Below are 24,812 nucleotides of genomic sequence, written 5' to 3'. Positions count from 1 at the left end.
ATAATTCCCTCAGAAAGAGATCTGAAAACCGAATGGACAGAGCCTCGCGAGAAAAGGTAAAAGGACAGCATTGAGACGCGTGGGAGAGACAGAGATATGGGCTCACCAGGGAAAACCACGCCCCAGCTGCACCACTGGGAGGGACCCCAAAGAGGTGGAGCTTTTCCCTGAGGAGTGAGGGATTCGAGCTCCACATCAGGCACCCCAGCCCCCAGATCCTGCACAGGAGAGATAAGCCCCCAAATCACCCGGCTTTGAAAACCAATGGAGAATAAACCCAGAGAAACTACAGAACTGCAGGCAACAAAAACCTCGTTCTTAAAAGGCTCATGCACGGCCTCACCCAACCTGAAAACCAGCACAGAAACACCAGGTTGAAAAGTATATGTTTCATAGGCGAAGGGCACCCATTTACTAATCTTCAAGTGTCTGCTGAAGAAGCAGGAGTCATTTGGGATGCTTCCTGGGGATAGAGTCACTGGCAGGAGACATTTACGTGACCTCAGGCTTCCTTGCTAATGCCAGTGCTGGTGGGCACCATTTTGGAATTCTCCATGTGACCCGGTAGCACCAATGGGCACGTCCCACTGACAGCCCCGCCCACCCTGCTTCCTGGCAGCCTCTCACAGCCAGCTGAATGCTACCAGCCCACCAGCACTCCAAGGAAGCCACAGCCCCACGACAACAAGAGGGCACACATAGCCCATGTAGGGGACAGCCCTTAAGCACCCAGCTCTAGTGGCCAGGCAGGATTGCACTTCTGAGCCCCACAGGACAGCTCCTAAATAAGACCATGCCTTCAGGACTGGGAGAGATAGCTAATTCTTAATACGTATATATATACTTAATACATAGAGAATTAGGCAAAATGAGGAGACAAAGAAATATGTTCCAATTGAAAGAATGAGACAAAACCTCAGAAAAGATGTTCAGCATGACTAATTATTAGAGAAAGGCAAATCAAAACCACAATGAGATATCACTTCACACCTGTTGAAATGGCTATTATCAAAAGGACGAGAAAGAACACATGCTGGAGAAGATGTGGAGAAAAGGGAACCCTTGCACACTGTTGGTGGGACTGTAAATTGGTGCAGCCACTATGGAGAACGGTATAGAGACCCCTCACAAAAACTAAGAATAGAACTACCATATGACACAGCTATTCCACTTCTGGGTATTTATCCAAAAATCATGAAAAAACTAATTCAAAGAGATATATGCACCCCTATGTTCATTGCAGCATTATTTACAATAGCCAAGACATGGAAACAACATAAGTGTCCATTGATGAATGGATAAAGAAGATGCGACACACACAAACACACACACACACAAAATGGAATACTACTCTGCCATAAAAAAAAATCCTGCCATTTTTGATAACATGGATGGATGAAGAGGGCATTATGCTAAGTGAAATAAGTCAGGTGGAGAAAGACGAATACCATATGATTTCACTCATATGTGGAATCTAAAAAAAACGAAACAAAACAAACAAAATAAAACAAAAGCAAACTCATAGACACAGAGAACAGATTAGCGGTTACCAGAGGGGAAGGAGGTTGGGAGGTGGGTGAAATGCACGAAGGGTCAACTGTATGGTGATGGATGGCAATTAGGCTTGGGCTGGTGATCACTCTGTAGTGTACACAGATGTCAAATTGTAATACTATATACCTGAAACTTATATAACGAAAAGGGGGGAGAAATTATTGGTTATTGAAACCAGATCCTAGGACAGATGGACTCATGGGCAGCTGAGCTCACAGATGGCACTGTGGTTCTCATGCTGTATGCCTGCACTTTGCATGTCTGCTCCTTGGTTCACATTGGTCTCATCAACACCTACTGCTGAATGGCTTTCTCCTTCCAAATGGCCAGGACCCGTCCAAGCCCACAGCCTGAACTCACGTCCCAACTCTACTCTTACTAGCAGCTCCAGCCAGAAAAACCTAAAGGAAGGACGCAGACTGACCAGGCTCAGATCCTTTGTCCAGCGCTTACAGCCAGAGAAGCCATTCTCTTAACCGAAGACAGGAGGATGCTGGAGAGACACTAGCTACATCCGGGGTGCTTAATTTATTGTAGCTGTTTTTATTTGGGGGACATCACTATGAAGAGCCTCTCCCTACCTTTTCCTTTCGCTGACCTTGTCAGGGTCCCTCTCTATAGCATCCCAGCTGAGATCACTCTTCCCAGGCTCCAGAATTCCCTCTGTCCTCCCCTCATCAAAACCCTCTTTCTCTCAGTAATGTTAGCTCATGCACTGAGAAGAAATTAACATGTAAATGGATTCCCATTGTGGTACAAGTGACTGATAAGAAGGATGTGTGTTACCTTTCTACCCAGAAAGAAGAGAATCTTCAAACAAATCAGTTCTCCAGATTGGGGCCAGGGGGTGGGGATGCCCCTTGAACAAGCAGCCTTCAGTGTCACTCTTTCCATGGGATTATTTTACTTTGATCACTACTGTCACCCCCATGCTGACCTCCTAGGATACATTGCTCCCGCTTCTATGCCATGATCTAAAATCACAGATTAAAAGATAGGCTGGAACTCTCAAAATGAGTGTGTTAACTCCTGGGGAGAACTAAAGGAAAATCAACAGTATAAATACAAGAATTAAGAGTCTGACTCAAGGGGTAAAGTCTTCAAATCTCACAATAGCTGATTTGCTTCCTCGAGTCTCAAAGGAAGAAGGAAGAAACCCCATCCAAGCACACCCCACCCAGTTCAATCTACATTTTCCTGTGTGCTCTGGAGGCAGATGGGCCAGAGGTTGACTCCTAGGTTAGTTACTTACTAGCTCTGTAAACTTGGCTGAGTCACTTAACCTCACTGTAATTCGGAGGATAATGTCTCCCTCCCAAAGTTGATTTAAGAGCCTATGGGTTTGCTAGGGCTGCTGTAACAAAGTATCACAGAATGTGTGGCTTAAAAAACAGAAATGTGTCATCTCCCAGTTCTGGAGGCTGGAAGTCTGAAATCAAGGTATCGGCAGGGTTGGTTCCTTCTGAGTGCTGTGAGGGAGAATCTGTTCCATGCCTCTCACCTAACGTCTGGTGATTTGCTACAACCTTTGGCCTTCCTTGGCTTGTAGAAGCATCACCCTAATCTCTGCCTTTATCTTCACATGCTGTTCTCCCTGTGTATGTGTCTGTCTCCAAATTTCCCTTTCTTATAAGGAAACCGGTTATATTAGATTAGGGGCCACCTATATGAGTCATCTTAACTAATTACATTTGCAATAACCTTATTTCCAAATAAGGCCACATTCTAAAGTACTGGGGGTTATTCAACATACACATTTTGGGAGGACAAAATTCAACCCATAACAAAGAGTAAAATATACAGCCTTTAACACAACGCCGGGCACATGTTCACTCACTAACCGAGGCTGCCTTTGTGATGATCATGATCTTCCCAGTTTTACACTTGACCCACCCCCTTCTCCCCAGGGATGCAGCCATCCCTTGCAGCTCTCATCAGATCACAGTATCTTAAGATCCCACAAGAACCATGGCATGGCTTATGTGCCAATTAAAATAAATGATTAACAATAATATTATTATTCTAACCATATTTATACCATTTTCTAGCACTCTATCTTTTATTAAATTTTCAGATTCCTTAAAACAATTCTATAAGGTAAGTACTATTATTTTTCTTCCCATTTTACAGAGGAAGAAACTGAGGGAAAGCGAGTGTAGTAATTCGCCCAAGGCCACACAAGCCATTAGGCAGTAGAGCTGGGATTCCAACCCAGGCAGGGGGCTTATGCTCTCAACCAATAGCCGCCCCGAGGTTTGTAGCCCGTGTCCTCCAGTGGCGGGTTTTGAGGACCTGTAGTAAGAAATGGGAGCATAACTGCTACAGCAGTAGCTCCGAGCCCCAGGTCAGACCCATGCTGTGAGCCCCCGCTGTGGAAGCTGGGTCCATGGGAAGAGAAGCCATCTCCTCCTGGGGGAGTAAAGCACAGTTCTGGGGTGTCTTGGCCGCAGAGTCCCTGGCGCTCGGGCAGCTTTGGCCTGGCAGCAGGGCTCAGGAACTTGGTGCCCACTTCGTGCTTCCTTTACAAACAACAGAGGAGAAGAAACCCCTTTTACGACTTTTCATATGGTTGAGGCGGGAGCGGGGCAGTGTTTAAACCTCCCTCAAGCCCAACCAGACCCCCCAATAGGTGATGGCTTTGGAAACCCAGCAAAGCAGGCTGTTCAAGAGCTCCCATCTCTTCTCCTCACTTCCTCCTCAGATCTGGGATCTGGAGACCAAGAGCTGCTTGTTTACCGCCTCCTCCAAAGCCAGCGGTACTCGGGGCCGGCCCGGGGCCTGCCTCTATCTCCCCGCCCCAGAGCCCTGTGTGTGGCCTCTGACACCGTCGCCCTCCTGCACCTGAGGCTGAGGTAGGCCCCAAGCGCTCAGCTCTCCAGAAGGTCCTGCAGAGCCCAGGGCAGCTGTAGTCGACCTTCTACTTAATGATCCACAGCTAAGGTCTCTGTGTGAGCCCTGGGCTGTATGCCCCACATCCTGTCTCACAGTGTCTATTTGGCGAGCTCTCTTTAACATTCCCACTAATTGTTCTGACACCGCCTCCCTATATTATCCAAAAGTCTGGAGTCTACCCCTCGAGCCCCCTTCCACCCGCCAGCCCTCCCCCGGTAGGAAACTGTCCTAGAAGCCCTGGGGTCTGCTTATTCAGTCCAGAGGCGTCAGCCTACTTGCAGTCCCACGGCTGCAGGGGTGCTCGCCTCCAAGACCCCATCCCCCAAGCAGGGCAGCCGCCCAGGGACACCCAGGGGCGCTGCCAGGCCATCACTACAGCCAGGCCCGGAGGCAGGCTCTTCACTCAAGATGCCAAAGCAGCCAGCTGAAAGACGGGAACGTCAGTCAATCAAACTGCTCTCTGTTCTACATGATATCACTGTGCAGAACAAACAGCCTGTTGGATTAACTTTCTTTCTTTCTTTTTTTTTTTTGGACCCAAGTGTCTGAAATTCCACCTCATGGCAAAAGCAGCCTCATTTCTAGCACCAGCACTTAGGTGCCAGATACTGTCTGCCTGTCCCCGCTCTGTCACTTGGGAGCTTGTGGTCTTGACCAAGTGAGCCGACCCTTCTCGGCCTCCTGCTGTTTCCTCATCTGTGAAGTGGGCAGACTGTGGTCCCCTAAGTTCTAATCGTCCTCACGCCAAGTCCTGTTCTTCCTTGAAGAGGATTCGCCCACACCAAGAATCTTCTGGCACTACGTCTGAGGTTTCAGAGCCCCCAGATGTCTATTAGTGGCCCAGGCTTATGGCTGACCGTCGCAGGGCACTACAGAGAGCGAAGCCTGGCCACCAACATTCGGTTAGTCAGTGTCTACTACGTGCCAGCCTCCTCCAGACATTTTACATCCTTTCTCACACTTCCTCCTCACAAAATTTCTATAAAGGATTCCATTTTACAGATGAGGAAATGAGTTCAAAAGGTTTGGGTGGCTTCACTCCAAGGGCTGTCCGTTCTGTGTGCTGACCTCCCAGACGTCGCTCAGGGGGCAAAGTCCAAGGGCACAGGTGGGTCCTTTGCACCTGGGTACCCATAGGAGGCATGCTGCAGGGCCCCCCGGGACCTGGCCTGGCCTTGTCCCTGCTGTGAGGGAGAAGCACTGCCATTCATTCAGAATGGGATGATATGGTTTGTGTTGGTTTGGGGGAAGATGGACATTAATAGGGAAGAAGGTCCACTTGGCAATCTCACGAAGTCACACTCCTCCTACCCCAACAAGGAGATGTGGTATCAGTTTTCACGGTTAGTGGCTACTCTTCATTGCACGCCCATTATGTTATGTGAGGTTCTGTGCTCAGGACATTACATCAGCCCTCACTATCCATGGGTTCTGCATCAGCACATTCAACCAACCATGGATGGAAAAAAAAATTTTTTTTTAATTCCAGAAGTTTCCAAAAAGCTGAAGTTGAATTTGCCACATACCGGCAACTATATACATAGCATTTAAATTGTATTGGATATTATAAGTAATCTGGAGATGTATATGAAAGTATGTGCATAGGTTATATGCAAATACCATGCCATTTTATATAAGGGACTTGAGCATCCGTGGATTTTGGTATTCTAGGGGGTCCTCAAACCAATCCCCCATAGATATGGAGGTAGCACTGTGTATATGTTTTCTCATCTAATCCTCAAAACAATGCTTTAAAGTAGATACCATTATCCCCATTTAACAGATAAGAAAATTACAGGGTTTTTGTTGTTGTTGTTGTTTTTTAATTTTTTATTTATTATTTATTTATTATTTTTATTTTTGGCTGTGTTCGGTCTTCGTTTCTGTGCGAGGGCTTTCTCCAGTTGCGGCAAGCGGGGCCCACTCTTCATCGCGGTGCGCGGGCCTTTCACTGTCGCGGCCTCTCTTGTTGTGGGGCACAGGCTCCAGACGCGCAGGCTCAGTAGTTGTGGCTCACGGGCCTAGTTGCTCCGCGGCATGTGGGATCTTCCCAGACCAGGGCTCGAACCCGTGTCGCCTGCATTGGCAGGCAGATTCTCAACCACTGCGCCACCAGGGAAGCCCGAAAATTACAGTTTTGAGCAGCTAAGTGACTTGCCCAAGGTCGCAGACCCATCATTTGAACTCAAGACTATCCTCTTAACCATTCTTTAATAAAGCAATCGATGCCTCATCCTGGGTATGCGTGTCACATACTCAGTTCGGGTTTTCATTCTCTCTCTCCCCCCCCGCCCCTCTCTCTCTCTCTCTCTCTCTGTTTTTCACGAGCAAGATCTCCCCTCAAGCCTCACCCGGTGGTTTCCCACAAGGAGCCCATGGTGTGCTGCCAGTACAACCCCCCCTTCAGTGGGGATGATCGGGGACATCACAGCCCAGACACGTCCTCTTCATGTGCCTGCTCACTTGAGCTGCACTCCCAGTGACACTCGACTGTCTTTGCATCTGTTCTTGTCTAGCTTCTGCTCCAGAGATTAGTGGTTAAATACCAAAAGAAGTAGATCAAAAATGTTTTGTGATGACTCAGTCTCAATTCATCTCAAAGAAGGCGGGTTCCTGCATAGTTTGGGTTCAAACTTGTAAAGAAGCATTTATCCTCCGAATTTATCAGAGTCGCCTCTGAGTCCAAGGAAGGCAACCTCTTCACCTTCTCAGCGTCCTGCACATTCCTGCCCCTGGCTCTGTGCAACCTTTTCTCATCTCCACCCCAGAATTTCCTGCTTCCTCCTCTTTTCCTACGCACACCTGAGCAATCCTTCAAGGTCCAACTCAAGTCCTATCTCTGCCAGGAAACACTTGCCTTCACTGCCCTGACTCACGCAGGCACCTCCCTCTTCCTGATCACCCACAGTTAGTGCCTCCCATGGCTGCTGGGGTGTGTTCTCTCCTGCCCTGCTCTGTTTCACCTGTGTGAGCCTCGCCTCTAAACAATTTCTGCAGGCACTTGAGAGCAGGGATCAGAGCATCTATGTTTCCCTCTTCTTTCCTTCTTGATCTCTCAAAACCGTTCTTATTCTTTAAGGCACAACTCAGATACCAGCTCCTCTAAGAAACCATCCTAGATCCCCTCCCACACCCAGGCAGAATGAATGGCTCCGTTAGCATCTGGGCTCCTAATTCCATGGTAACACAGTCTGTCTCCCTCAATAGCATTATTTTGATATGCACGTCTCCCCCAGTGGTGGGTGGTAGGTAGGTGTTGAACTGAGATATAAACACCCTCACAGCTATTACTGTATTAGGCACATGCTGGTAATAAACTCTCCAATACTTACTGAATTAAATTATTGATTTGAGTGTTTGCTCACCTTGCAAATCTGTTGCTGTGTGAAATCTTTGAATCATCATCATGCCCACCGTCACAATTCATGACATCTAAACCACATTACACTTGATATTTGTGGAGGAGAGAATATAGCCCAAGATCTTGATGAAGCCTGAATTTATGAATACCACTATACCACACTGTGTTCATTCAGTTGTATAAGCAGAGTGCTAGGGACCACCAACTTTGCCTCTGAAAATCCTCGTAAACTGTACAATGAAAATTAATAAATGCTCAATTAAATGTTTACAGCACATCACTTATGAGCTGCAACTTAACACACACATAGTTATATGTAATACCAAAGTTTATAAGAATAAAAATTTTTTATCAACTGAGCTTAAAACTATATTCTTTAAATTATTTTAAAATTTACTAGCAAAATTCTGTTATATTTAATTGGGGACATGGTTGCATTTTAAATATTTAAATGGATGGGATCTCCAAAAGGAAGAACAACATGGGGCAGTGAAATTCCTTTTTTTTTTTTTTTTAATATTTATTTATTTATTTGGCTGCGCCGGGTCTTAGTTGCGGCATGCAGGATCTAGTTCCCTGACCAGGGATAGAACCCAGGCCTCCTGCTTTGGGAGCGCGGAGTCTTAACCACTGGACTACCAGGGAAGTCCCTGGGACAGTGAAATTCTTAAAGGAGCCCTGCTATGGCATGAAATTCCCTCCACAAAATGCAAGTGAGGTAGGTATACCTGAAAAGTATACATAGCACCTTTAGACTTTTCTTGATTCTGTAAATAGAACCCTAAAGTCATTTTCAGAGAGGTTTCCCTTGCTCACTTCAGTCTTCAATCTTTTCACTTCCGTTACCAGCAGTAGCAGGTGGCTTTCTTGGGGAAATCAAAAAAAAAAAAGCTGTGTTTAATCACACAGCAGCAAGGCAGGTCCTCCCTTGGGTGTTGATCCTGCCCAGCTCATGCTGTCTGCTCATTCGTCCATGCCGTCAGGTACTTAAATCAATTCTGGATCTCAACCATATCACAAATCACTGCATGTTGTGGAACTTTGGGATATTTGTAAAGATTGAAACCACTAAAGTAAAGTAAAGATTAAAACCACTAAAGTAACACTAAGGGTTTATTGAAATATTCAGAAGAACAGATGAATGCCCCTGAGCTGTACACACCCCTGGGAACCCTGGCCTTATAGAAGGACAGAGGAAAGGAAGCAGAGTGTACCCTACTGATCTCAGCAACTTGCAATCAACAACAGTGCTGTCTGGTTTTTGGCTTGGAGACCCAGAAGTTTCTCTAATGTCAATGGGGCAGCCTTTTTTACAAAGTGGCAGGCTAGAAGGACCGTTCAATAGTCCTGAGAAAGAGTGCTGTCTTCAAGTGTTTCTCCTCTGACACTGTCACTGCCTCTGGGTGCAGGATCCAGAAAGCCTGCCCCAGAGGAGGTCCTTCCTGGGGGGACGGGGGGCACTTACCCCAACCTGTCATGACAGATGCTACTCACCTCCCTTTAAAGATGATTCTCATTCAAAAGCTGCTCAAAGCTAAAAGAAAGTAACTACAAGACTGGAATGAGTTGGACTGAGTGAAGTCTTAAAGCTGAGGGTTTAAATATCCTCCCCAGAAAATGGGTCATCTACCCATTCAACTTTGCTTTGATGGCCAATAAATTTTGCTGCTCAAAATTCAATCCACACCTATCTTCTCTGAGTCTAGGTGGCCAGGAGATTTTCATCCAATATTTCTAAATTTTCTAATCTTCTCAGAGAGTGCTGTAGACTGAATGGTGTTCTCCCCAAATTCATGTGTTGAAGTCCTAACGCCCAGTACCTCAGAATGTGTCTGTATTTGGAGATGGAGTCTTTAAAGAGGTCATCAACTTGAAATGAAGCTGTTAGGGTGGGCCCTAATCCAGTCTGACTGGTCTTCTTATAACCAGAGGAAATGTAGACACATAAAGAGATGCTGGGTTGCACAGGCACAGAGGAAAGAGCTTGTGAGGACACGATGAGAAGGCGGCCATCCACAAGCCAAGGAGAGACGCCTCAGAAGAGACCAAACCCTGCTGGCAACTTGATCGTGGACTTCCAGCCTCCAGAACTGTGAGAAAATAAATGTCTGTTGTTTGAGCTCCCCAGTCTATGGTATTTTCTGATGGCAGCCCTAGCTAATGAATACACTCAGGTAACCAACTTGTATTGAAAGTACGGAAACTTTTGGGGTAAACTTTCATCTTTCATATCTCTGACACTAGACCTCTAAGTGCAAATTCTCTTTAATTTGATAGCCAGTGTCTCCAGGCTACTTTTTCCAACTTCCTGATACAGGTGGTGAAAGTATGGGACTTTGAAACAGGAATACTGTTGTCTGATTTTACTGAGGCTCATGGCAATGCTGGAATCCCTTGTCTGACCTTTGACTCCAGTGGAAGAGGGTATGTACCTTCTCCAGAATCTTTTTTTTTTTTAATTTTATTTATTTATTTATTTTATTTATTTATTTTTGGCTGTGTTGGGTCTTCGTTGCTGTGCGTGGGCTTTCTCTAGCTGTGGCGAGCGAGGGCTTCTCCTCGTTGTGGTGCACGGGCTTCTCATTGTGGTGGCTTCTCTTGTTGCGGAGCATGGGTGTGCAGGCTTCAGTAGTTGTGGCGCGTGGGCTCAATAGTTGTGGCACACGGGCTTAGTTGCTCCGCGGCATGTGGGATCTTCCCCAATCAGGGCTCGAACCCATGTCCCCTGCATTGGCAGGCGGATTCTTAACAACTGTGCCACCCTGGAAGTCCCTCCAGAATCTTTTACCATTAGGCAGGGTGACCCCTGACATGCAGTCCTGATGGGGGTCTCTGTTTCCTAGGCTATTTACTGGGGGCAGAGATGGCTGTCTGAAAATATGGAGCTTCAACGACGGACATTGTCTTCACACCTTGAAACATGGTGCGTCACCTCCCACCAAGGGTCCCCATAAAATAATGATGCAAGATTAGGCATTTGTAGTAAATGTAGAAGAAATCAAATGAGATAAAATCTAAGATGCATGTAACAATCCTACATCCTTTTTCTCTGGCATTTCATTGCCAGTGACTCTAAACTTCTATGTAGGAAGGACATACATTATATACATGTTTGCTCTCCCATCTATAGCCCATGCATTTGTTCCCTCACTGCCTGGTGTAGGCCTCATTTCTTAAAAGAGTTTAGCTTTTTAAAACATTTTAAAAATCACATAAGTCAAACATCACAAAGTCTAGATGAACTAAAAGCTACTCTCTTTTGTGTGTCATTGTGATTTTTTTCAAGGCTGCTTATTCCATTTGTTCATGTGCTTTGTCTGTTCTTGGTAAGATTTCCGAAGTTCTGGCCTGTGAAACTAGGGGGAAGATCAGAGGCAAACGTTCTTCAACTCTCAGTACAAATGAAGTCCAAGTAAATAAGATAAAAATTACTCAGAGTAGGGACTTCCCTGGTGGTCCAGTGGTTAAGACTTCACGCTTCCACTGCAGGGGGCACGGGTTGGATCCCTGGTCTGGGAACTAAGATCCCACATGCCTCACGGCTCTGCCAAAAAAAAAAAAGTACGCAGAGTAATGAGTGTGTGATTCCTAGTTCTGCCTTTGACCTCATGCATTCATCTGCTCATTCACTCAGCCAGTAAGTGCCAGGCACTTGCAGGGTCCTGTCAGGAAGAAGGTGATCCTCTTCCCATAGCTGAGCGAGGGCTGAATCAGCCTTTTAGGGCAGTGAGAGTGGCATCAGCTGTGTTTTGATGGCTTGAAAGACACCTAACTGTGGTCTGAAAATTAAAAAGTAAGTGCTGAAGTTTCCCCAGTCATCAGTTGGGTTAAGTCAATATATGTAAACTGACTCAAGAACTAATAAAGAAAAATGCTTACTCTAAGTTGATTATATTATCTTTCTAGATGAAAAGCAAAGTGAAGTCTGTGATTATACCTACTTGGAGGTAAGCCAAAATCAGGGAGTTCTAGTCAGCTTGAATATAAGAGGGTCATCTTGGATATTTAGTGGGACATATTTTTTGATACAAACTTTGTCCTGGAGGAGGACACCAAGATAGTAAAGGGAATTTTCCGGAAGCAAATGTGTCAAAGAATTCCCCAAACTGCGGTTGCTCCCTGATGGTAATTTAGGCAACTAGGCTCTTTCAGAATATTGGAAACAATTCTCTGCACATTTTGATAACGGTTTAGAGGTAGAGATAGGAAACAGTGTATCTCTCCACCAAATGCTTTATTAAGGAATAAATCACAAGCTAGGGTAGTTAAATTCAGCAGCCATAAGTCAAAGAATAAAAATCCAATAAATTCTCTCCTGAACATTAAAATGTTAAAAACAATCCTTGATCAATTTCTGTTTGTGCCCTTGCCTCCGCGGTTCAGCCATGCTCTCAGGATCAAATAATCCTCCGGAAGGCAAGCTGCTCGTGGAGCAGACCATGAAAACAAACCAGGGTATCCTGCTTCTGTTCCCTAATCCTTTAAGAACCAGTTAAAAAACTGACCCTAGTTTATCAAATCACATTTTATCTTGCTCTTCATAAAAAACAGAAGCGGTGATTTTCTTGCTCTCTTCATTTATCACATGGACACAGCAAAATGAGGCCACAGTACTGATTCTGTGCAAAATTTAAACAGATGATAAGCTTAAGTATCAAAATGTAATAGTCTGTTATTGTTCTAGGTGTATCATAGCTGTTGGATGGGATAGAAGAATAAATGTGTACTTTGTAAGTGAAATGTACAAAATTATGATATTTCAAAACCCTGCTTCAGACTTCTCCCCACCCCCATGCCCTGTTGATTCTTTTCTCTCTAAAAACAGATTTTGGAGAAATTCTTTATACCTCTATCTGGTATAAACTAAGCAGTGATACGGACAAAAGAGTTTCCTCCTCCCCTCTCTCCCCCTTTCCCCCCCATCTTTCTTTCCTCCCTCCCTTTAAAAAACCTTTTTAGTTTTTCTGTTTCAGTTTTTTAAATTCTTTTCTGTGGGAAGAAGTGTAATGACTCTGTACCCAGTTCCAACATGTGGAGGTTTTTCCCACACCAACAAGCAATTCTCCGACACCAGCTGGTACCCTACAATTCCGCTCAATTCTGACTCTATCTACCTGGAGAGAGCATCAGATTCCACAGGGTCAGGATTCAGTCCTACAAGACACAAGACTCCTGCCCACCCCCCCGCAGACACCATTTGCAAGTCCTGTCCAACTGGCTATAGATCAGAGGTTCCAACAACGCCCTCCTTGGGTTATATTAATTTTCTAAAGCATCTCACAGAACTTAGAGAAATATTTCACTTACTGGGTTATCAGTTTATTATAAAAGGGTATAACTCGGGGATAGCCAGATGGAAGAGATGCAGAGGGCAAGGTATGGGAAAAGGGTGAAGCGCTTGCATGGTCTCATCACTCAGGAAATTGCAAGGGTTTAGGTACTCTGAGCCAGAATGTGGACAAAGACCAAATAGATATTTCTTATAAATCACAATCTCACAAAGTACAGGGTATGAAAACTATTAGGGGCAGAGAGGGCCTCTTTGGGGATCTGCAGGCTGGCCATGTTCCCTCCTCCCCAGCATGCAGGGGCTTCCAGCTGGGTCTCGAATATTCTCACCCCTAATTGAAGATTAACCAGATTGTCAACTGTCCAGCCCTTTAATTTTTTTTCCTTCTTCCTCCCACCTTGTCTTTATGCCGTAGTCCCTCTCTAAATGGGAAGAGGAGATGAAATGCCATCCATAAGCATCTCTGTAGAAAAAAAATATCTTTTTTTATGGCTTAGAGATGGGAAAAGGGGTTAAGAGACAGGGGAAGATGAAAATGCTGACTAAAACTACATTTTAAATCTACCTGTGGCATTTTATGTCCCCTGCTGGCTCTGCTGGATGGTCCTGGATCTCCAAAGTCTTTAAACATTGTAAGTTCTTTATTCATTTGAAAGTATGCTGTATGTCAGAGCCTAAGCCTAGCATCCTCAGATGATTTGAGACATGACTGCCTGAGAGGTCTTGGCGTTGAATTTGTCCTTTGGTATTACAGGTTCCCGGGCTGATGGCTTTTGTTTTAGCTCATGCATCAGCTATGGGTCTTATTACAGAGGCGAAACTATGCAGACCAACCGAGAAGAGCTTGTCAGTTGGCATATGATTTGCTGAAATGCAATCACCCAAACGTCAGGAGTGGATTGCTTTTTATTCCCACTGGCACTAGGGGAATTTGCTTTGACATTTCAAAAATCTACATCACTGATGGGGTGAAGGGTAGGGTTGTAAAATATGCCAACGTCTCTCTCTGAAATTGTGAGTGTGCTGGCAGCTCATTTTACTGCTTGTACAACATCTCCTGTTTGGCTTTGGATACAGGACACACCATGTGACTTTCATCACTTCCGGAAGCCATAGCCACATTGGCAGGATGACTTGGTGAGCCCTGGTCCACTGTCCGACTCTCCACCCAAACAGTGACACTTGGTGGGGATGTCCTTCACTCCTGGGGCTCACCCCTGGTCTTCCGGGCCTGCCTAGGGTGGTCACAGCATCTCAAGAGCCTCTGCTGTGGTGGGATTCATGATTGGGGTCCAGGTGGAGCCAGGAGCGCTGAGCTCCAGGCAGCTGCTCCTGCTCCAGGAAGAGTGATGGCCTCTGTTCAGGTTGGGGCAGGAGGCCCAGGAGCAAATCCACACAGCTCTCCTTGAGTTCAGCCTGGAGTCCTGGAGTGCACGAATTGCAGCCCAGGATGTGATGCGTGTGACTTTCTTCAAAGAAGCGTCCACTTCCTGCTTCTGCTTGGCATGCAAACCCGTATGCATTCACTCTGCCATCCTTGGGTGGCCAGGGAACCTAAGAGATGACATTCCTGCTGCCCTGTGGCTTGTTAGGGGCCCATAACCAGGGGACTTCTTAGGATTCTTATTAGCCCCCAACTTTCTACAGCTTCCCAGGGTTGAATGATCTCCCTCAAAACTGTCTGGATGTCAAGCCATTAAGACAAGCAGTAAGAAAGGAAGATCTTTGTGCACAACCATTCCCCACCACCCAACCGTACCTTATGCCTCTGTAAATATTCCAAAAGCCACAAGTCACTAGAATACAAACTCAATGAAGACAGACATTGTCTGTTTTCTCCATTGTATTCCCAGGATGTAGCTCAGGGCCTGGTTTATAGTAGCTGCCCAACTAATATGCTGCCATTCAACCAGCATGTGTCAAATGTGGGCCTAGCCTGTGCTGTTCACTGAACATGCAGTGACAAGCCAAGTGGTCATCACATGATCCCTGCCTTCGTGGAGTTTGCAGATGAGTGATTGTTGAGTGAAAGAACAGAGTTTGCAGAAAATGTCCCCAGGAAAGCCATGGTCATTGCAAGGGCATATGTCATGCAAGAGTCAGTGAAGTGTTAGTTCATTCAAATGTTTTTTCATTCACTTATCAACTCTTTCAACCCCCTATTTATCAAGCACTGACATAGTGCCATCCTTAGTGGGTAGGCACAGAAAATACAAACATGAATAAAATGTGATTCCCGGCCCAGAATCTCACAGACTGTCAAGGAGATAAACTAAGGAAGTAATCATCATACGATGTGACAGATGATATAATAATGTATTCATTAATGTAATAATGTTTTAATAATAATATAAAATGCTGGAGAAACCCAGAGGTGGGAACTACTAACTTTTGCTCTAACATCGTACAGGATATTAAAAGATTACTAGGATTTTTCTGGGAGGTCAAGGTAGGGAAAGGCCGTCTAGATGAGGGGAAAGGAGGAGAGCGTGAACCAAGTCTGGAAGCCTGAGAAGCATGTTGTTTGGAAAGACTGTGAATATTTTGAGGGGCTGGAGGACCAGGTACAGGAGGGAAATGAGGTTGGAAAGCTAAATCAGAGCCTGAAAGCCGGGCCAATGCATGTAAACTTCATTCCGCAGGCAGTGGGACCGGGGAAGGAGAAGCCCAGACACAAGCGCTCACAAATTTCAGAAGGAGGCAAGATTTGGAGACAGAAGATTGTGGGGAGGAGAGGGCCACTGACCTGCTCTTTTCCAACTGTCCTACCCACCGTCTTCCCAGCTGTTTTCAAGCAGAAGCGGCTTCTTAGGTGATCACGGATAGGTCCACAAGGGCCTCTCTGTGGGAAGTCCCTGAGGGCAAGGGAGAAAGAAGATCTTTACAACCCTGGGAGAAGCCAATTCTTTTCACAAGGAAACTGTACCCCGGTGAAAAAGTGGAAAGGATAATGGCCAGGGACTCTTTGAACTCTGCAGCACTGGTCTCAAAACCAAAACCATTTTCATTTCGTTTCTTATCTTTCTTAAGGATCCATATACCTAAATCCTCCTTTCAAGGAGAATAGGCAATTCCAATTCCTAACAGCACTTCTAAGCCACAGTGTGGGGCAGACGGGAGCCCTGGAGGAACTGAGTTGAGGCACTCCACACCCCAGAATTTAGACCTGGGGCTCTTGGGAGGCCAGACCCCCTTGGCCAGTGCTTGGGTTCCATTGTCACATTCCCATCAAGATTTCAGCCCTAAAGAGGGCTCCTTGTGAATAACCTGCTTGCCAGCATTATGGGGAGGTAAGGAAGCTGCTAGGAGTAACACCTCCCTGGGGAAGGTGACAAAACTGACCCAAGGAGATGCAGCACCTCTCTGGCTGACCTGCAAGCAGACTCCTACCTGGAGGGATGTCCCTGCCCCCCGGGCTGGGCCGGGCCAGCAGGTTCCGCGACAGTCCTTAATGGGGGCAGCTACAGGAGGGGCCCCTCTGTCTCCTCTGTCTCAGGCATCCAATGAAGGGGAGCGAGCTGTGGGTGACTGGGGACTGGATTTCTTACTCTGTCCCTCTCTGTCTCTCTCTCTCTCTCTTTCCCAGAACCACGGGCAAAAGGAGGACATCCTCTGTGTGGCTCAATGCCCGCCTCTTCTCCTTGCCACCTCCAGCTACGACGGGGAGATTATCATTTGGAATGTCATCTCAGGGCACATGCACTGCAAGCTGAATACCCCCAGCCCCTCTGATGGCGCAGAAGATAGAGAACGTAGGGGCAGGGCGGCCTCCACAGCCGCTCTGCCCAGGCCCGCAGGCTCTGACTCCTGGCATGTTGTCTAAAGGAACCTCAGCTCTGGACTGCTTCCCGGTTATAAGGGATTGGCCTAGTTTCAGGCTTAACTTGTCAGATGGAGATTCCCAGAGCTGGGGGGGAGCTTGAGAGTTCAACTAGCTCAGTCCACATCTCCGGGCACCCGTCCATCAAAGCCCATCTCACATTCACCTAAATCTAACACAACATTGTAAATCAACTATACTCCAATACACTATGGAGAACAGTATGGAGGTTCCTTAAAAAACTAAAAATAGAACTATCATATGACCCAGCAATCCCACTACTGGGCATATACCCTGAGAAAACCATAATTCAAAAAGAGTATGTACCGCAATGTTCATTGCAACACTATTTACGATAGCCAGGACGTGGAAGCAACCTAAGTGTCCATCGACAGATGAATGGATAAAGAAGATGTGGCACATATATACAATGGAATATTACTCAGCCATAAAAGAGGAACAAAATTGAGTTATTTGTAGTGAGGTGGATGGACATAGAGTCTGTCATACAGAGTGAAGTAAGTCAGAAAAAGAAAAACAAATACCGTATGTTAACACATATATATGGAATCTAAAAAAAAAAAAAAGGTTCTGAAGAACCTAGGGACAGGACAGGAATAAAGACACAGATGTAGAGAATGGACTTGAGGATACGGGGAGGGGAAAGGGTAAGCTGGGACGAAGTGAGAGAGTGGCATGGACATATATACACTACCAAATGTAAAATAGATAGCTAGTGGGAAGCAGCTGCATAGCACAGGGAGATCAGCTCGTGCTTTGTGACCACCTAGAGGGGTGGGATAGGGAGGGTGGGAGGGAGGCTCCAGAGGGAGGGGACATGGGGATATAGGTATACATATAGCTGATTCACTCTGTTGTACAGCAGAAACTAACACAACATTGTAAAGCAATTATACTCCAATAAAGATATAAAAAAACCATACTCCAATAAAAATTTTAAAAATAAAAATAAAGAAATAAAATGCTAGGAAAATAAGCCCATCTCACAGGCCAGCCCACCACCTCCAGGACCACTTTCCTCACCCACTGCCCCCCTAGAAGACTCTCTCTCCTGCTGAGCCCCTTGGGCTTTGTTGGTACAGCTCTTCCAGCACTGATTTTACTCCTCTACCTTCAAGACCATCCTCCCCGTGCTTCTTTCACCCAGCTAGCAAGCTGGCTCCCCCACCTGGCTCAGACATCATCTCCTGATGGTCACTCATCTGTGTGGCCTCAGGCTTTATTCCACCCTCACCATCAGCCCCCTCTGGTGGCCTCAGGCTCCCAGGTCCTCACATTGCCCATGGCCGCCCCGCCTCCACTGAGGCCTATCCTTATTAACTTGTATGCTGTATTGCAAAACTTTACCCCACCGTCCCACTGCACTCTTCCCAATTCTTCTGTCCTGGTTCCAGTTCTTCATGGCCCTCTCTCTCTGCTGGTGTGACCATGGGTCCATTCATTCCCTTATTCATTCAAAGAATATTAACGAGCTCCTGCTGTGTGCCAGGCCCAGTGCTAGGTGTTGGGGCTGGTAATCACATCCCTCTCCCTGCAAGTCCTGAGCCATGTGGAAAATACACAGGAGAGGGTCCACTTATCTGTCAGTTTCATTGCTGGTGGTGCTGGATTGGAAAACCGGTGGGGACCCACAGCCAAATGGGCTTCCTACCGCTGCTTTCCCCACGTGCAGAGTCAAGCCTCATCCTTCCCAAGCGGCTATCAGCAGACACTCATCTGCCGACAGCCAGAGGACCCACTCCTCATATCCATGGGGCCCCAACAGGGGAGATACAGAGCGCTGGGCATTTTTGCATAAAACCGGGGAGTTCCTGCCTCTCCTGAAGCCCAACAGCCAGCCCTTAGTGAGCCGTGAGCCCCAGACGACAATCCCTGCTTTAGGCATTTGATGACTTAGTAGCCAAGGAAAAGCTCCCATGACTCATTGGATCAGAAAATATCTTTGAGCCGCTCCCAAGGGCATAACCCCATGGGAGATGCATAGAGAAGGCTAGAGAGAGACGTGAGGCCTGGTGCTGCCCCCAAGGGGCTCAGGGTCTGAATCCAGAGACAAGATGTTCCTGCCCAACAGGTAAAATAAGGATAAAGCAGTGCAGCCAGCCTCGCTGTGCTTGAAAGACGCTCTGGAGGGCAGTGGTTAGAAGCTGAAACCTCTGGACACCACGAGATTAAAAAGAAATTCTTACCTGTAGATTTATTATCCAGTCTATTCCTATCCCCTTTATTGCATATAAAAAAGACTCTTCTGTGAAGCTCTTTCTGAATGTGCCTAAGAGCTTTAAAAATCTTTGGGGAAAAAGTGGTGGCATTTCCTTCTAAAGGTTTATTTTCATTGCATTAAAGTGAAAATTAAGTCACTGGCCAAGAATGCAATGTTGACCTTTCAGCCAGCAGTTCTAATTTAAAACCCTGTTTGCCGCAGCATTTATTGCTTGAAGTTATGTGACCGTTGGGTTTTGAAAAACTCCTCTTTACTCCAAAAATGCAAAGCCAGCCCTAGTTCCCAATTATGCACATTTCAACATTGCAAAAGTTGCACAGATTAGGCGGAGAGATGTGAAAGTTCCCCTAGCCTTCCGGGAAGAGCAGTACTGGATCATCTGGAAGGTCAAAACAAAACACGGTGGTCTTTTTCACGAGGGATTTGGCTAGGAGGCTGCCATCTTATTTGGAAAACCATGTGGACAGATCTTCTGAAGTCATTCTCAGTAGAGAGGAGCTAAGAGAGAAAGGCAATTGTGTGAGCAAAGCTGAATGAGCTGAAAACATATTCCTTCTGCCAACTTTTCAACACTTTAGCTTCATTCTTCCTTATACATATTGAGAATTATTATGTCTTCCCCCATATCAAAAAGAAAGAATTTGAGAGTGAAAGAGAGAGACCAAGAGATTTCAACCAGGCTAAAATCCAGGAAATTAGTCAGCTCACTGGGAGGCTTTTTCTTTTCTTCTTCTTCTTTTGATAAAAAATTTTTTTTTATTTATTTATTTTTATTTTTAAATTTTTTTGACTGTGTTGGGTCTTTGTTGCTGTGCATGGGCTTTCTCTAGTTGTGGCGAGCAGGGGCTACTCTTCGTTGCGGTGCGCGGGCTTCTCATTGCGGTGACTTCTCTTGTTGCAGAGCACGGGCTCTAGGTGCACGGGCTTCAGTAGTTGTGGCTCGTGGGATCTAGAGTGCAGGCTCAGTAGTTGTGGCACACGGGCTTAGTTGCTCCGCGGCATGTGGGATCTTCCCGGACCAGGGCTCGAACCCATGTTCTCTGCATTGGCCACTCAACCACAAAAAAAAAAAAAAAAAAAGACAGAGGTGGCCCCTGTGTTGATGATGCTTCAAGTTCAGCAGGAGGAGTGGAAGGTGGGGAAGTAGGGAGATGGGTTTAGAAGTTATTCCAACACTTTGATGTGTTGTGAAGATCAGAGCTTGACGTCTTTCTCTCCCTGGACCTCCCCTGGCCCTGTGCTGCCCAGGGCCCAATTCATCTCTCGAGATTCCAGATCCAAAGCCGCTTCCCCTGAGAAGCCTACTCTGACCCCTCCCTTCTCCACACACAATAACCCCACCCTCTTCCATGCGCCCCGATAAAACCTTGCTCATTTCTCGGGGTAGTTCTTTTTGGTTTGATTCAGCTCTCTGCTCCCCCAGATTTCCGCAGCACTCAGCATGATGCCTAGTCCCTACTAGGGAGGTAACAGACTTGGGGGGAAAAAAAAGGGCGGGGGGGGGGGGAAGGAATGAATTCTTTATGGTTTTGAGCAAAGCTTTTAACTGTACTAAGTCTCCATTGCCTCATCTGACCCTGGGACAAATAATCCAGTACCATGCGATTTCACATGGTTTTACATCTTGGTAAATGTAAAAAGTGACATAAAGGTTAATTGGTATTATTCCAATCCAGGAATTCCAGGGAGTGGGGACCTCTTGGGAAGTGCCCATCGAGTTCCAGGCAAAGCCCCTGACCGCCCTACCAGCTCTCTCAGCCCCTCCCTCCAGCCCAAACCAAGTTCCCAATCCCTGTCTCTCTGCAAAAGTCCTGGGGTCCTGGGGCAGCCCCGGGGTGCCCTGGGCCACAGGGGCCATTAGCCTTCACATCAGACCTTACCCCCCATCCAGGCTGGGCTGGCTCTGAACCAGGAAGGCCGCCTGCGCTCCTGTGTGCCCCTCGCCTGCTCCAGCCCAGGTCCAGGGGCAGCTGTGCAACTGCAGGCCCAGGGGCGGCCACAGGAGAGGATGAGAGGAGAGCCGGGAGCTGCATGGGGAGGGCACCCGAAACTCTCTCCTCGTCTCCAGGCCCGGACAGAAGCGTTTCCTGCCTCACCTTCCTGAAGATTCGAGGGCAGCCAACTTGGAATCAGCCGCCACTCCCCTAATGGCCAACGGGCCCCGAGGTGAGAACGGAGCCCACAGGGGCCGTGCAGCGCTTCTCCAAGACGCGGCCACTGCAGGCCCGGGTCCCAGGAGGCAGGGTCCCCAGGCATGCAGGACCCCCCGGAGCTCCCCGGCTGACTAGCCCCGCCTACTCGCCTGCCAGCTGGGCGAGGACTCCCTCCCAGCCAAGTATCCCTGCCCCGCCGCCTCCCCAGAGGCCCCTGACGGCTCCTGGAAAGGCATGGGGCTCACAGAATGGCATTAGTGGGGTTAGATACATATCAAGCATAGCCTGTGAGGGACAGACCGTCCCAGCCCCTACAGGCGGCTGACAGAAGAGCCGAGAATTATGTAACGGGGGTTAGCCGTGGAAGCCAGGCCGCTGAGACCTAGAAGACGGCTTCTGGGCCCACCTCCGCCACTAACTAGCTCGCTGACGTCACACGGATGACAGGACCTCCCGGCTTCGGTGAAACGTAACGGGTGGGCCAGCGCCCTGCTGCAAAGCGCTAGGGTTTTGTTTTAAATTGCAGCGTAAAAGCAGCCACCTGTGCTGTTCTGGTTGCAAGAGCAGGCTGGGGCCGTGAGCACGGAGCCCGGGGCGCTCGGTTGTCTGCATTCTCCTCGCTAGAGAGGGGACCCCCTCCTCTGTCTGCTCGCACGCCCAAGGGGGCCCGCCTCCTCCCGCAGCCCGACCCGGCCCAGCCCTGAAGCTTCAGGCCTGTCAGCACCCAGTGCCCTCGGACGCCTCTGTCCACCCTCCACCCTGGGCGTTCCTCGCTTCTGCTTTCCCTGGTGGGAGCACAGGGCCGCCCCCCCTGGGAGAAGAGGAGGATCCCACAGTCTGGAGATTTAGGGAGCTCCCGAGAGGAAGAGGTATGCATGGGGCCCCTACTTCACAGGCTTGCTGTGAACACTCACATGCCAACCGGTCAAGAACTACGACTGACAGGCCGAAAGGAAGTGCCGGAGAATTCCTTGGACTAGGCAAGTTCCACAGTGGGTTTAAAGGAAGTGCTTACACGCACACGCACACGCACGCACACGCACGCACACGCACATTAAGTATCACCATAGCACAAACTTCCATACCTTCCCTCCACAGCCCAAGGAAGCCTCCTCCGTCAGGAAGCCTGCCCAGGATAGTGGAGAAGGGAGAAGCTATTGAGCCATTTAATCCAAAACCCACCAAGAGGACCCCCTGCCCCAATATACACCAATTGATGGTTCTAACTGGTCAGATTAAGCCAAGGGACACAGCAGCTGCCCTGGAGTTCTGAGGTTGCAGGGCCTCTGAGCAGAGGCTCCCACACTCAGCCCCAGGGAGCTCAGGAACCACAAAACGCAAACGCCCAGGGACCCTTCCTCCCGCTCCCCTCCTTCCGGGTTCTGTCACCTTCTGGAGGCTATTCGGCGGGGCCGAATAGTGCAAACTTCACTCCTGGAAGTTGGGCTGTGGATTGGAAATAAGTTCCATGCTTCAGGTTTGGGGTTTTGTTTTGTTTTGTTTTTTGACACTAGCCTATGTGACACAACAGCTGGGCTGGGCTCTAAGCCCTTAGCTTTATTGTCTGTATTTCTACCTCGCTGGAAGTTTAATACAGGCACGGTGACTAGTTCTGTCTCCCATTTATAGTTCTACTATAAATAGAACTATAAACGGAAGACAACATTTCACTTGCCATTGTCTGACACATAAGCTTTACCTGTGATGGACCGTGTGTGTGTGTGTGTGTGTATGTGTGTGTGTACGTGTATGTGTGTGATGGACCCTGTGTGTGTGTATGTAACGGGCCCTCTGTGTGTGTGTAATGATCCCTGTGCGTGTGTCTTTCAGTCCAGAGACAAAGCCTGGGTCAGCAGCATGGCGGTGACAACAGGGGACGCCTGCGCCTACGTGTCTGACCAGGACGGCTTTGTACACGTCTACGACATCGAGGAGTATGGTCTGCAGGGGCCAGAGCCGCAGCCTCCCAAGAGCAGGTAATGAGCTCTCCACGTAAGACGCTATGATGAGCACAGCTTCAGTTTTAGTTAAATATTCTGGTTGATAAAGTTAAATTGTACCAGTGAGGAAGGGGTCTCTTAAAACCCTTTAAGAACAGATCAGAGAAGAATATTTTCATGAAAGTATTCAGTGTTGGCAAGGCAACAGGAAAATGGCACTCATACACTCTTGGATGGAGGGTAAATTGGTGTATACTATCTGAAGGGCAAGTTGCCCATGTGCATTAAAGCTTTGAACCAGCAATTCTACTTCTAAGGATTTGGCCTAAAGAAAGAATAGGAAACGTGCACAAAGATTTAGTTATAAGGTTGTGAATCAACATATTGTTTATGAGAGAGAGGAAAATAATGGAGAAACCTAGATGTCCCACATAAGGGGAATTGATTAAATATATGATGGTATAATACACTGGAATATCATTTAGTCATTAAATATGGAAGCTGTATATGAAAATGTATTCACAGGGAAAATATTCATGATAAAATTGTTAAATGAAAAAAAATCAGATCACAAAACAATATTGCAATACGATTCTACCCTTGTTAAAATGAAGAAGTATATGGAAGATTGAAAGTCTGGAAAGATATATACATCAAGGATTTAACAAATGTTATCTCTTTATACATGAGGTTATAGATATGTTTTATTTTCTTCTTTTTAGAAATCTGTCTTTTCTAATTTTTCTGGAAATATAGTGCTTTGGTAATAACAAAAATATGTTTAAAATGTTAAAACCCTTTCATACAATTATGGAAGTGTTCATGTTTAGAAAAAAAATCTAACAGCGTGAAAGAATGTAAAATGAAAAGCAGTAGTTGTTTCTCTGACCTCCTCTACCACCCTAACTTGCCTTTTCTGCATCCTAGCAACACTGTTAATGAATTTCAACTTCCTTCCAGAAAGTTTCTATGCATGAATATATGCATATACAGGAACACATACACACACACCTACAATACATCATTTTCAGGACTTGTTTTTTTCTTTGTATCTCTTGGCCAGCTTTCCATATAAGCATATTTAGGTCTATTTAGCATATTTAACATTTAACATATTTAAATGGCTATGTAATATTTCATTACATTTCTGTGAAGCCAATTTAGAAGTAAATATTCACATACATCCCCCCGCCCTTTTTTTTCTTTTTTTCTCTTTTGGCCACACCGCACAGCTTGTGGGGTCTTAGTTCCCCAAACCAGGGATGGAACCTGAGCCCTCGGCAGTGAAAGCACGGAGTCCTAACCACTGGGCCGCCAGGGAATTCCCTCACATACCTCCCTTTATTCACTTTTTCCTGTTCCACCACAGGAGAAGTTTAAATGCTAAAGTATGAGAAATGGGAATTTAGAAGTAAGAGTGATCAGCCTTACGTTGGTCTTTGCTCCAAGTACTGGGAACGTAGCTTTCACCAAGCTGTTTTAAAAATCGTATTTGATTACTTACGTACTCCTGCATGCTTACCAACCCCTAAGTGCTAAAGGAAACCATAGGGTAAGGAC

At 46.8% G+C, this 24,812-nt stretch overlaps 1 protein-coding gene across 1 annotated transcript in view; it reads left to right on the top strand.

The window, feature by feature from the left end:
• Positions 1–24,812, top strand: part of LOC103007287 (WD repeat-containing protein 49-like) — a 110,716-nt gene that overhangs the window by 74,419 nt on the left and 11,485 nt on the right. Inside the window, 14 exon segments of the mRNA XM_057532717.1 lie at positions 4,256–4,346; positions 4,349–4,406; positions 6,779–6,852; positions 9,160–9,169; positions 10,085–10,231; positions 10,651–10,730; positions 11,714–11,765; positions 12,489–12,537; positions 14,175–14,234; positions 16,684–16,849; positions 21,228–21,265; positions 21,268–21,325; positions 21,996–22,147; positions 23,143–23,288. Of these exon segments, the coding sequence (XP_057388700.1) occupies positions 4,256–4,346; positions 4,349–4,406; positions 6,779–6,852; positions 9,160–9,169; positions 10,085–10,231; positions 10,651–10,730; positions 11,714–11,765; positions 12,489–12,537; positions 14,175–14,234; positions 16,684–16,849; positions 21,228–21,265; positions 21,268–21,325; positions 21,996–22,147; positions 23,143–23,288 (1,181 nt within the window).

This window comes from Balaenoptera acutorostrata, chromosome 18 (genome assembly GCF_949987535.1).
Source record: "Balaenoptera acutorostrata chromosome 18, mBalAcu1.1, whole genome shotgun sequence".
Classification (NCBI taxonomy): Eukaryota; Metazoa; Chordata; class Mammalia; order Artiodactyla; family Balaenopteridae; genus Balaenoptera; species Balaenoptera acutorostrata.
Note: the sequence above shows the minus strand (reverse complement) of the source record. Positions and strands in the feature narration are given on the sequence as shown.